Genomic DNA, 12741 nt, shown 5'->3' with positions numbered 1-12741 from the left:
GGAGGGGGGGGGGAATGAACAAATTCCCACAAATAACCCAGAGATGCATTTTAAATAAAATGACACATTCTACTCATGTAAAAACACACTGATTCACGGGACGGATTGAGAAGGCGATTGGGCCGCATCCGGCCCCCGGGCCTTAGGTTGCCTACCCCTGAGCTAGAAGAAAGGGAGTGGGCCTCCTTCTTCTCCCCCCCCCCCAGCTGTCTTACACGGAATCAGATCCTTGGTCCACTTACTGTCTACACTGACCGGCAGTGGCTCTCCTGGGTGCCAGGAAGGGGTGCTTTTCAGCCATACATGGAACTGCCAGGGCTTGAGCCTGGGACCCTTCTGCATGCAAAACAACTGATCTACCACTGAACTACAACCCTTCCCTTCCCTTCCAACATCTAAGTCAGGCCATTGGCCCATTTAACTCAGTATTGTCTACACCGACTGGTGGTAGCTCTCCAGGCAGGGGTCTCTCCTGACACAACCTGGAAATACCAGGGATTAAACTTGGGACCATCTACACGTAGAGATGCTCTCCCACTGAGCTGGGGCCCATCTCCATCAACTGTGTGCTTCTAACCTGGCAAGGTTCTGCTTCCTCAGCATCTCTTGTTGTCGTGCAAACATCTCCGCTTGGGCTGGCTGTAGAAACCCGTAACCTGTGGGGAGGGGAAAGATCCGGAGGTTAACACAAATGCATGGTTGTTCAGAAATACTACGGTAGTGTTAATTTCAGAAGTGTACCATCCCTTCACAATAGTCAATCAATAATAATAATTAGGGGTGCATTGCAACAACTAATGCTGAGCTCCTTCTGCTGCATTTCAGCTAGATCTATTATTTTCTGTGCATATACATGGACAAATGATTTGGAGTGTTCCAATAACTTCTTTCGGAGTGACTTGAATTGCGTTTTCCCCAAAGTTCCACTTCACATAATAAAATTTGCTCACCCTTCCCTTGAAACAGAAGCCCCTTGTTTGCAGTGTCCCTAACTGCTTAGCTTCAGAGAAGTTTCCCATACTTGTTTTTGGACTACAACTCCCATCATCCCTAGCTAGCAGGACCAGAAGTCAGGCATGATGTTAATTGTAGTCCAAAAACAGCTAAAGACCCAAATCTGGGAAACCCTACTTTGGAGCATATTGAACAACAATTCCCTGGTGTTCTTCCGAAATGCCTTCTCCAGAATGACCCTAGGAGTCAATCTTCACTGGCTTACTCAACTCCTTTCACTCTGATTGGCTCCAAATCAGCACAAAGGATTAGAAGACTTCTTCTCAGTGGCTATAAAGCTCTCCTTTTCATGCTGACTGGATGTGCTAGGACGCTAGGCACAGAGACCCTGCAGCAGAAATAGTAACAGGTCTTTGATCTCCCCCCACTCCAGAACCCTGGACCACTGCACTCAAATCCAGCCTTTTGACGATTCAGTCCTGTTCCTAGGCCTCTCTCAGCCCTGCTCCCTAATATCCTGTTGGGGATGCAAGGGGCTAGTACCTTGGATTGTTTGCATTCAAAAGCATGCACTCCACCTCTACACTATGCCTTCTGACTATGAAGGATGACAGAGGGGGAAATTGGAAACTACTTAATTTACAATTCCAAAAACATCACACAGGCAGCTGTGCTTCGAAATCCGTACTTCTCTGAATTTTTGCAATGCAGTTCTCCAGACAAGTAATATACACAAAGGCACATATATTAAGGGAACATCTGAATGAAAATAAATATATTAGCGAAAATATATAGATACAAAAACGTGTGTGCTAGGCAAAAGCACATACAAAGAATGTGTACATAGTTAGCACAGTTGCACACAAAAATGCTGACAAATTTTCATGAGGACTTTTTTTTTTAAAAAAGAGAAAAATATTGCAAACTGACATGAAAGACTGAAATTATAACTAAAAAAAGTGGGAGATGGAAGGTTGTAGCCAATGCATGTCCGACTCAACAGGAGACAAACTGAAATTAGTGGCCACGACTTAGGTCCAATGATTTCACCAGGTCCATCTTGAGTTAAAACTTAGTTGGGATACAAAACCAGAGAAAACTGAAATGGACAGATTTGTCCATTGCTAAAGGAAGAACACCAAAACAGCATACCTCCCTCGCTCCTTGAACATTTTGCTGCATGGCATAATCCTCAGCACAGACAGGAACACTCACCTGGCGTCTGACACAAGGCCGAAGGTACTCCTAAAAAGGGGGGTCTCAAGTGCGGGCCTAATGCAATGTGAGGAGCGTTCTGAGGCGACAGAAGAGGGGGTGGATGGGACATCTCCCTAAAGGGAAAAACAACACAAAGCAGAGGGAAGTTAAGCACTTTACTTGTGTGGTGGGGGGGGGAGGGGAGTGTTGGGCCGCATCTACACCATCACTTTAAACAGCTATGGCTTCTCTCAAAGGATCCTGGGAGGACCTGTAGTTTGATAAGTTATGAGGAGGCCCCTCTTCCCTTTCACAGTCTCTTAAGAGTTCCCTGGGAAGAGGGACTGTCTGTTCAACTACTGTTGACAACAAATGTTTTCAGCAGGGGGCCAGTTCATTGTCCCTCAGACCTTGTGGGGGGCCAGACTATATTTTTTTTGGGGGGGGAAATGAACAAATTCCTATGCCCCACAAATAACCCAGAGATGCATTTTAAATAAAAGCACACATTCTACTCATGTAAAAATACCAGGCAGGCCCCACAAATAACCCAGAGATGCTTTTTAAATAAAAGGACACATTCTACTTATGTAAAAACACTCTGATTCCCGGACAGTCCATGGGCCGGATTTAGAAGGCAACTGGGCTGGATCCAGTCCCCAGGCCTTAGTTTGCCTACCCATGGTTTAATCATTAGGAAAAGTGTAGCTCTGGGAGAAGAACAGGTGTCTACTCACAACTCTCAGCACCCCTAACAAACTACAACTCCCAGAATTCTTTGGGTGATGTAGCCATGGCTGTTTAATGTGGCATGGTTGTGCTTTGAATGTAGGGTGTGGATGTGGCCTTGACCAAATCTGTAGAAGCTACACAGTTTTGACATGTTCCTGGCTCAGCACAGAAACACAGGGGCATGCTAAGCAACCCACAGTGAACTGGTGAGCTTAACCAGGAGAGGCGGGGACAAACATATGAAAACACAAAGTGGAGTTTAAATCTCTCACCCTTCCTTGTAAAGCAGGAGCGGGGAACCTCTTTTGGCCCAGTGGCCTACATCTTATCATTCTGCTCCTCTAACTTACAACAGGTGGGTGGGGACACCCACCTGCCAATCATCCAATACCAGTATGATGTCATTTGACTGATAGGTTGGGAGGTCCCGCTCACCTGTCAAATGGTGGTGGGGAAAAGGTCTGCTTTGCCTTCATGTTCCCTGCGATGAACAAAGTGGTGGAGCAGCACTCAGCAGGAATGAACCCTGCCCTCCAGCCGATGTCAGCTGATTGATTGGCAGGTATGGTAAGGGGGAGGGAATTACCTCACAGGCCAAACTGGACCCCCTGGTGGGCCGAGAGCTGAACATGGGCCAGGGATCCTACTGTACCTGTTGTAAAACACCTGTAAGGTGAATTAAGCTCCCTTGGTATACTGTCTGGACCAGTCTTGACTGGGAGACATTCTCTTACTGGTCCAAATATTCAGGAAGCTCATCACTCTTCTCCCAATGGCCCAAACAACCCCCTCAACTGCCACGCATTTGTTCTATGTATTGTATTCTCAGGTGTTTGCTGGAACAGTTCACAGTGGCATTGCGCAGTCTCAGATTTAGACATCATAAAGAAAGGGTGGGGAGCCAACTGCTCCCATCATCCCTGGCCATGCTGGCTGGAGCTGATGGGAGTTGGTGTTCAACAGCATCTGGAGGGCCACAGGATTCCCACCCTGGCAAAAAAGATCAGGCAGCTCCCCTTGGCTTCCTTCCACGCATGGGCTTTCAGAGCACACTCAAGGGAGCCATTTAACTAGCTGCAATGGCTATGTCCCGCCTCCACAGCTGGAGGCAATCTACCCCGAATACCAGCTGCTTTGAATCACAAGAGCTGCTCTTGAGCTCAGGTCCTGTTTCAGGGTTTTCCTGAAGAGGCACCTGGTTGGCCACTGTGAGAACAGGATGGAAGGTCCCAGTTACATTCTCATGGCTAATGCCAGTGTAACCAGCTAAACTCCCCACCGGACAAAACATCTATGGCTAACAATCTTTTAGCTAATAAGCCCGGGAAGCCACAGCGATTTCGGAATGTTGGGTTTTTCTCAACTGGGAACAGACATTTATTTTTAAAAGGGCAAAATTTGCTTGAAAGATGACAAGGAGCCAGCAAGCATGAAATGTGTTTCCTTCCCCCGGGAGATGAGCATGGGTCCAGAGCCGTACCCTGCTTGTCCCCCCCTCCAAACCAGCACCGGCTCATTACACAAAAGTAGCACAGGCTCTCTCTTCAATCATTAGTAGCTTATGGATGTTTCTCAACACCAAATAATGTACTTTGGGTGGGGGGAGGATTCTGGTGATTAAAGCTGCAGTGCTGTACACTCGCTTGTAGGAAACCCAGGGGCCACATGTCAGAGGTGGGTGGGGCCAGAGCAACAGGTGTAATTCTTGTGTTTGCATAGCCGGACAAAAGTCAGAAGTTTACAGAAACAGACACAGACACGTCTCTCCGTGTTCCAACCAGGAATTCAAGAGACATTACTGTACTGCAGTTCAATGAAAAACCCAGCCATGCAAAAGTCCCTGAGGAGGGTGTGCAGCAGGATCGGTGCGGGGAGTCGCCTGGGGAAGATTCTTGAGTGCCAAATTTGGCCCCTGAGCCCGAGGTTCCTCATGCCAAGCAGTTCCTAAACTGAAACCTGCCTATTCTTCAAAATAGGCACATCTCCAAATTTTACTGTTCTGTTTTCCAACAGCAACAAGAGATTCAAAAACGGAATCAACAACATGTTCTTTTTTCAAATAAACAAATTGCAAAGTAAGGAAGAAATGGGGTAAAATGAATGTAAGTTGTGGGTTTTTTGGGAGGGGAAATGGGAAAACCGAAAAGAAGTAAAATAGACAGACTCACCCACTGTCAGTCAGGAGGAAAACTAACCCCCTACCCATACTAAACAAGAGGGGACTACTAAATGGAGTAAAATCTCATCTCACAAGACCATTTAGAAACACACACACCAATCAACACACATTCAGAGACCAAGTGAGATAAAAACAGAAGTGGAGAATTTTTCCTTCTAATGAGACTGCACAAATACTACGTGCGTGTAGACACACACAAAGAGAGCTATAACTGAGTGGATTAAAATTCTCCCCTTCCAAGACCCAGGTCTCCATCCCCTTGTTGTCTCCCCATCTGTCCCTCTCCCCCGGCTTCCAGTCTGTCTCGTCCTGCTCGCTCCCCCCTGCTCCCCTTCTGTCCATCCCTCCCCGTCCCCCCTTCTTGCTTGCCACCCCCCCCCAACGCCTAGCTTTCAGCTTTTCTCTCCTTCCCTCCCTCCTGAGCTCTCCTCTAAACTAATTGCACAGCTCCCGGTGTCTGGAAGAGAGCCACGGATCGATCCGTCGCTGTTGAAATGTTAATGCTAATCGTATAACGGCTCCGCCAGCGCCTCGCACTTCAGTGGCAGCGCCAATTAATCTCAGGTAACGCGGCGCATGACCTTCGGGGCTCAGCGCCGGGGCAGCAGCCAAGCGATGCTTATGTAATTACACCATGAAGTGTGTAATCACCTGCCCTAATCCCCGAGGCCTCACAATTAGCCGGGGCCCTCGGTCGCCGGGCTGCCAAGTGCGCTGCCACTCCGGACAGCCGAGCGGATGAATAACGGACAATTAAAGCGGCCTGGCGGGGGCCGGGAGGCGCGTCCGCTCAATCGTAATTAGCTGTAATCATGGGGAGACGAGAGCCTGGCAGACGTGCCGCTTGTTTTATAAGAAGCAATTTGGGAAATCAAGTGGCGCTTAACCGTTTTGTGGCCAAGCAGGCACATCCTCGCCCACCCCACCCATCGCTGCCCTCCCGTAAACACTGGCAGCAAGTGTGTGCGCACGTGTGTCTCGCATAGATAAGCACATCCGGCGAGGGCCTGCTGCTCACCCAGACTCCATCTCCCCCTTTCCCTTCCCCATCTGTGTGCCTCTTTGCCAAGTGCACCTTCTGCCAGGAACAAGCCTCCACTTCTGTTAGGCCAGTCTTTTGGTTCCATCGGACTCCTCCCACCCTACCGTTTGCCAATGAAACACCTCGCCTCCTGTATCAGAGGAACGCAGGGAGCTGCCTTAGACAGAGTCAGGCTCCACTGGTTCTGCCTAGCTCAGTATTGACTACACTGGCAGGAAGTGGGTCTCCAGGGTTCCAGCCATCAGAGATGCCAGGAACCTTCTGCATGCAAAGCAGGTGTCCTACCCCTGAGCACTCCCATTAAGACATGAGAATCTGCCTTATACGGAGTCAGTTCAGTTGGTCCACCTAGCCCAGGACTGTTTGCACTGACTTGCAGCAGCTATCCAGGGTTTAAGGTGAGGGACGTTCTGAGTCATGCATGCACTGTCAACACTGACTGGCAGTGGCTCTCTGGTTTTAGACAGAAATATTTCCAAACCCTATTTGGGGTGGTGCCTCCACTTCCATCTAAGTTTTCACTCTGAGCAACTTCACTGCTGAAACAACAACTCCCTTAGAAACTGGGGAAATGGACGGAGGTGGAAAAATTGAAGGTCACTAGAATTGGCTGTGGCGGTGATAGTCACCAGCTATGCCCCCTTCTGGATAGAGATAACTTGGCCATGGTCACCTCCAGACTAGACTACTGCAATGTGCTCTACATGGGGCTGCCCTTGAAGACGACTCAGAAACTTCCAACTGGTCCAAAATGCAATGACCAGGTTACTGGCTGGGGCTCCATTTAGAACTCATACAATCTCTGCATTTACAGGCCCAATTCAAGACACTCATGCATCTGGAGCCCTAATACCTGACAGACTGTCCCCTTTCTTAGTGACCCCCTTAGGTGCCATAAATGACGTGGGAGTGGGGCTTATTTGTGGTTCCGCCACCTGCAGAAGTGCAGGGAATGCCAGCTCCAAAATTGTACACATGTGCTGAATACACGCCTCTTTATCCTGCCCTTCGGCAGTTATGGTGTTTTTGTTTTGCCAGACCCGCTTCTTTTGCTCAATTTATACTGTTCTGTTCCATGTGGAACTGTTGTACATCTCTTCTGAACTGCAATGATTTAATCTGTTCTCATAGTTGCAGATTCTATTGTTGCAACCTGCCCTGGGATTTTGCGGTGAGGGGGCAGGTAAGAAACCTTATAAACAAATACTAAATAAATAATGGACACATCCCCACGCCCCGATATAAAATCTAAGGTCAGCTTGACTACACTTAATGTAATTCCAAAGGAAGTGGGTCAGAGTGATATCGGTGCTCTGGCTAGGATTATTCTTCACTCCCCTCTTCTGTGCAAGGCAGACTCTTGACTCTTCTCCTGTGTGAACTTTTTGGCTCCAGACTCTATTTACAGCAGAGCCTGTTTTTCTGTCTCTTTGAGGGCACATTGATTGGCTGTGACTCTGGGGCTTGGTGTGATTGCCAGCAAGATAAGAGGGAGGGGAGCTGTTGCCATGGGGCTGGAGAAAGTTATGCTGTGGTTTGTTGCTGTTGTGGGTTCCCCCCCCCCTCCCTTCCCTCCCTGGCTGCACAGGTTTTGGAAGAATTAAAAGGACACAGACTGAACAAATTCAGCAAGAGAACACAGGGCTGTGAATGGGATGTTGCGAGTCTAGGAAAGTAGCTGGCACAAGGTAGCTTTCTTGAGAATATCACCTGTCATTAAACGGGGGACACATAAGTTTCTAGTCCTTATGGCTGAAAAAATAAGTCTTGAAAAGTGTATGGCCCAAAACTCCATAAGTTAAGGGGAAAGGGGTGGCTGCATCAGGCTTTCCCAGGCGACAGGCCTTTTCTCCTTAATCCTATAATTGCCCTAAAATGAATGACTTATGGGAAAGTACCAAGACCTGCAAAATAAAACATGTAGAGAGCAATTATGTAAATCTCTTCTGTTTGCATTATATATACAGGGACACAGAATGCAGCTTCTTAGGCAGAATTTCAGATTCCCTCCCTCATTTTAGCCGACACAATTATCTCTGTGTGTGTGCGTGTGTGTGTGTCAAAGTCAGACCATAGCAATACAGCACCATCTTTAGGATGTGGTGGAGAGTTTTAGTGTGACAGGTCCACCACTGGTGTAGTAATTTGTATGATCACAAAACCAAGGGGGCATTCGTCCATCAATACAGGGCAAATGGGTAGGGTTTTGGGTACACACCCAAGGACATGTGACAAACTAGCATTGAGAAAACAAATCAGCATTTGTAATGATTCTCTGTGTACGTGTACACACACACACACACACACACACACACACTAGCCAGCGGCTGGCGTGCAAAGGTATTAGGCGATTTTAACTGCATGTTGCTAAATTTGATATGTCCTTTAAGAGGAGACAAATGGTTCACAAGGCTTTAAAAGTATTGACTTTTCTTTAACAATAAGCGCTAATGGCCTTCAAATAATCAATACTTTAAGTCATTACGGGGTTACACATTATACCGTTAAAAACCCGGTGTATTGCATTTTTTAACCCCCTCTCCTCTTCCCCAATCACAAGCTCCCCGCAGGCTTAAGAGCTACCTTTTAACAAAGAGGGAAAGAGGGGAGTTGGAGAGGGCTAAATTCTAGGATGTGCTTGCAGGCAGGTAGGAAGGCAGGGTAAAGAGCCACTGCAAGGCTGCACCCTGCTTCTCAAAAACTGGCTGCCAGTTTGTTTCTGGGACCATGCTAGCGTCTGAAGTCTTTTCGACTGAGGCCCCAAATATTTGAAAGATCGCACAGGCCTTTGGGGGGCCAAGAGAGGAGGCTATATTGGTGGTTCCACTGACCTCAGAAGTTCAAGGGTTGTAGTGGCTTGGGAGAGGATGTTCTCTGTGGTAGCCCTTAGCTGTGGAATCCCCTCTGCAGAGAGGTGCGTTTGGCACCTTCATTATATTCTCTTGCACCTTCATTAAATTGTTTCCAACGTGTGTACATGCACCTCTTTACCCTGGCCTCTCACACCTGTGGTGCCTGTTTTCAGGACCCACCTTACTCCTGTGACTGTTACTTGTTTTAACTGCTTTTTATTCTGAATTGTTGTAACAAGAATGGGTGCGATGGGGCTGAGACCGTGCTCCCCACTTTACTGGGATAGGATGGGGCACTTCTAACAGGGCCGAACCCAGAAGCCGCCTTATGCAGAGTCAGACCACTGGACCATCCAGCTCAATACTGTCTGCACTGGCTGGCAGAAGCTTTCTGGGGTGTCAGGCAGGGGATGTTCCTAGCCCTACCTGAACATGCTGGGGACCAAACCTGGGAGCTGTTTGCAGATGGCTCCAAAGCCCTTCCACATTTATTTTGCATTTGTTTAGAAAGCCAGCACCCAGTTCAGTCTCTGTCGCTATATTCAGATTCCAGGTTGACAAGAGATGTGAAAGGATGGTCTTTGATGAGAACAGAGAGCTGCAGACTAAAGGGGCCTGGTAGCTGCAGGTGCCGTAAGCTGGGCTGGCTGAGTGGCGCAATTCTAGAGGTGTGAAGGGCAGCTTCCTGTGGTTATTAGGAGTTTTCAATACCCAGCTGTAGTTGCATCCAACTAAGTCCTACTCTGAGCAGACCCACTAAAATAAATGTGACTAACCTGAGTTCCTCAGAGTGAAGGCAGCTCTTTGTACCTGTGCTTGACTGCCTTACTCCCCGCCCCCCTTCTCCAGCCCTAGCATGGGGGGGGGGAGTATCCTGGTTACCCCCTCTTTTCCGCAGTGCCACCTTCGTAAAAGGAGCCCGAGTCACTGCCAGGCCTCTTCTTCCCTCCCTCCTCCCTCTCTGCCTCCAGCTAATGGCTGAATTCTTCAGTGGCTAATTATTCTTGCCGCTGCTGCATCCGTGAACTGACCTAATCCCTGCGGGTTCTCGACAGGAAGCTGAAATGGAATTTTAGCACCATGCCAAGACGCTTCCATTCCACCCCCCACTTTCTGTGCCCCCCCCCCATCACGACATGCATTATTGCCTGACTCCCGGGAAAGGCAGAGACCATAAATCTACCTGCAGTTTTGTTCCAAGCCCAGAGTCTTGGGGGACGGGCCTTGCCCCTCCCGATCTCCCTACTCTGTCTGCCCCCCCCTCCCAGTCATCCAACCACCGCTATCCCCCCTCCCCCAATTCTCTGCCTACCTGCAGTTTCAAACACCCACGCCCTTTGGGGGAGTCCAGGCACACACAAAAGGAGCTTTGATTGACCTTGTTGACTAAAAAAAAATAAAGGACCCTGCCAAAAGGCGGGGCGGGGGGGAGGAGGAAAAATTAACCCTTTAAACATCTCAATTCAGTGGCTGCGTACACACCATAAAGTTAAAGCACATCCCCCACCCCCAAAAAGAACCATGGGAACTGTTGTTTGCTTCTCACAGAGCTACCATTCTCAGCCATGTTAGCAAACTACAGTTCCCATGATTTTTTGGGGGTGGGCAAAGTGTTTTATAGCTAGGGCATATATATTATGTCTCCAATGTGCCTCCCCACTGCCACTAAATCAAAGCCATGAAGCAAGCTTTTTGGCCACACAGAACACTTTGGACAGGAGGGAATAATGGTATCTGATGTTAGCAGCCCTGAGCCAGAATTCGGCCGGGGAGGGCGGGATATAAATAAGTTTATTATTTATTATTATCATTAAAACAACACCAGGGTCTGGTTTGAAGGTTGTAGTAGTAGTAATAGTAATAGTAATAGTAATAGTAATAGTAATAGTAATAGTAATACTACTAGTAAGGTAAAGGTAAAGGTACCCCTGCCTGTACGGGCCAGTCGTGTCCGACTCTGGGGTTGCGTGCTCATCTCGCTCTAGAGGCCGGGAGCCGGCGCCGTCCGAAGACACTTCCGGGTCACGTGGCCAGCGTGACGAAGCTGCCGCTGGCGAGCCAGCACCAGCGCAGCACACGGAAATACCGTTTACCTTCCCGCTATAAAGCGGTCCCTATTTATCTACTTGCACTTAAGAGTGCTTTCGAACTGCTAGGTGGGCAGGAGCTGGGACTGAACGACGGGAGCTCACCCCGCCGCAGGGATTCGAACCGCCGACTATACGATCGGCAAGTCCTAGGCACTGAGGTTTTACCCACAGTGCCACCCGCGTCCCACTACTACTACTACTACTACTACTATATTATTATTATTATTTCTACCCTACCCATCTGGCTAGGTTTCCCCAGCCACTCTGGGCGGCTTTCAACAGAACATTAAATACAGAATAAAACTTCAAACATTAAAAACTCCCCTAAACAGCTAAAGGCAGCAGGCTTGCTGAAGAAGGTAAGCAGGCCTGGGGCTGGTCACCACTTGGATGAAAAGCTGTTTAGGAAGCACACCTGCCCCCTCCAGTATCAAGAATACTGGGGTAGATGGACCCATGCTCTCATTGTGTGCATCTCCTATGCTCCTTTGTCATAAGGGAGGACAAAGAGGCAGAGCATCTGCTTTGCATGCAGAAAGTCTCAGGTTGAAACCCCAGCACCTCCAGGTAGGACTCGGAAAGAACCTTGCCTGAAACCTGATAGATCTGCTGCCAGTCAGTGTTGGCATTACCTAGCTGACTCAACATAAGGCAGCTCTCTATTTTCCTATGTCTTAAGGGCCGTAGATCAGTGGCAGAGCATCAGCTTTGCACAAAGAAGGTCCCAGGTATAAATCCTGGTCTCTCCAGGCAGGTCTGGGAATGTTAAGGTAAAGGTAAAGGTACCCCTGCCCGTACGGGCCAGTCGTGACCGACTCTAGGGTTGTGCGCTCGTCTCACTCAAGAGGCCGGGAGCCGGCGCCATCCGAATACACTTCCGGGTCACGTGGCCAGCGTGACATCGCTGCTCTGGCGAGCCAGAGCCACACACGGAACGCCGTTTACCTTCCCACTAGTAAGCGGTCCCTATTTATCTACTTGCACTTAGGGGTGCTTTCGAACTGCTACGTGGGCAGGAGCTGGGACCGAACGACGGGAGCTCACCCTGCCGCGGGGATTCGAACCGCCGACCTTACGATCAGCAAGTCCTAGGCACTGAGGTTTTACCCACAGTGCCACCCGCGTCCCTGAGGGAATGTTACTTCGCTGCAACCCTGGAGAACCACTGCCAGTCAGTGTTGATGCTACTGAGACGCAGTTCCCTATCTTCCTAAATGCAGCTTAGCTCATGGGTTTGGAGGGAGGGGGGAATATGCACACACACAAACAAAATACCGTCAGGATGCTGAAATGGCCCACCTGTGATGGACAAGAGGGGTCCATTTCAGATGCTCCTTGCATTCTACCTCCCTCCTCCTCTGGCTCCACCAAAGTGATCTTTCAGCCAGTCATCTGGCTGATTTCCAGCCCACACAGAGCTGGTGAGGTTTCCTTGCTGACATGCAGAGCTGAAACCAGCCCCTACATCCACATTCCTGACAGATCTGTCTCCACAATGTTTTGCCTGCTTTGGGGGTGGTTGTGGGGCAGGTCAAGCAAAGTACATCTCCCCCACACCCTTGCTCTCTCTCCCTTTCCCCCTCTCCCCCTCTCTCAGAAGCCTGCTTATTTTCAGTCAAGCTACACCAGGCACACCCCAGGGCACACTGGAAGAAGCAGCCATCCAAAAACCTTTGCCTGCCCAGATCCACCCAG

The 12741-nt window shown here is 49.0% G+C and overlaps 1 protein-coding gene across 17 annotated transcripts in view; it reads right to left on the bottom strand.

Moving 5' to 3' along the window:
• The window catches only part of SAMD11 (sterile alpha motif domain containing 11), a 317376-nt gene that overhangs the window by 22434 nt on the left and 282201 nt on the right, over nucleotides 1-12741 (bottom strand). For all 17 annotated transcript variants that reach the window (XM_083453809.1, XM_083453803.1, XM_083453810.1 and 14 more), the window contains 2 exons: nucleotides 2170-2285; nucleotides 578-656 (listed from right to left, as the gene is read on the bottom strand). In XM_083453809.1, coding sequence (XP_083309935.1) covers nucleotides 578-656; nucleotides 2170-2285 — 195 coding nt within the window. The remainder of the gene's footprint in view (nucleotides 1-577; nucleotides 657-2169; nucleotides 2286-12741) is intronic.

Source organism: Podarcis tiliguerta, assembly GCF_965153285.1.
Source record: "Podarcis tiliguerta genome assembly, chromosome: 8".
Lineage (NCBI taxonomy): Eukaryota > Metazoa > Chordata > Lepidosauria > Squamata > Lacertidae > Podarcis > Podarcis tiliguerta.
The sequence above is the reverse complement of the archived record's forward strand: the minus strand, read 5'-3'. Positions and strand labels throughout refer to the sequence as shown.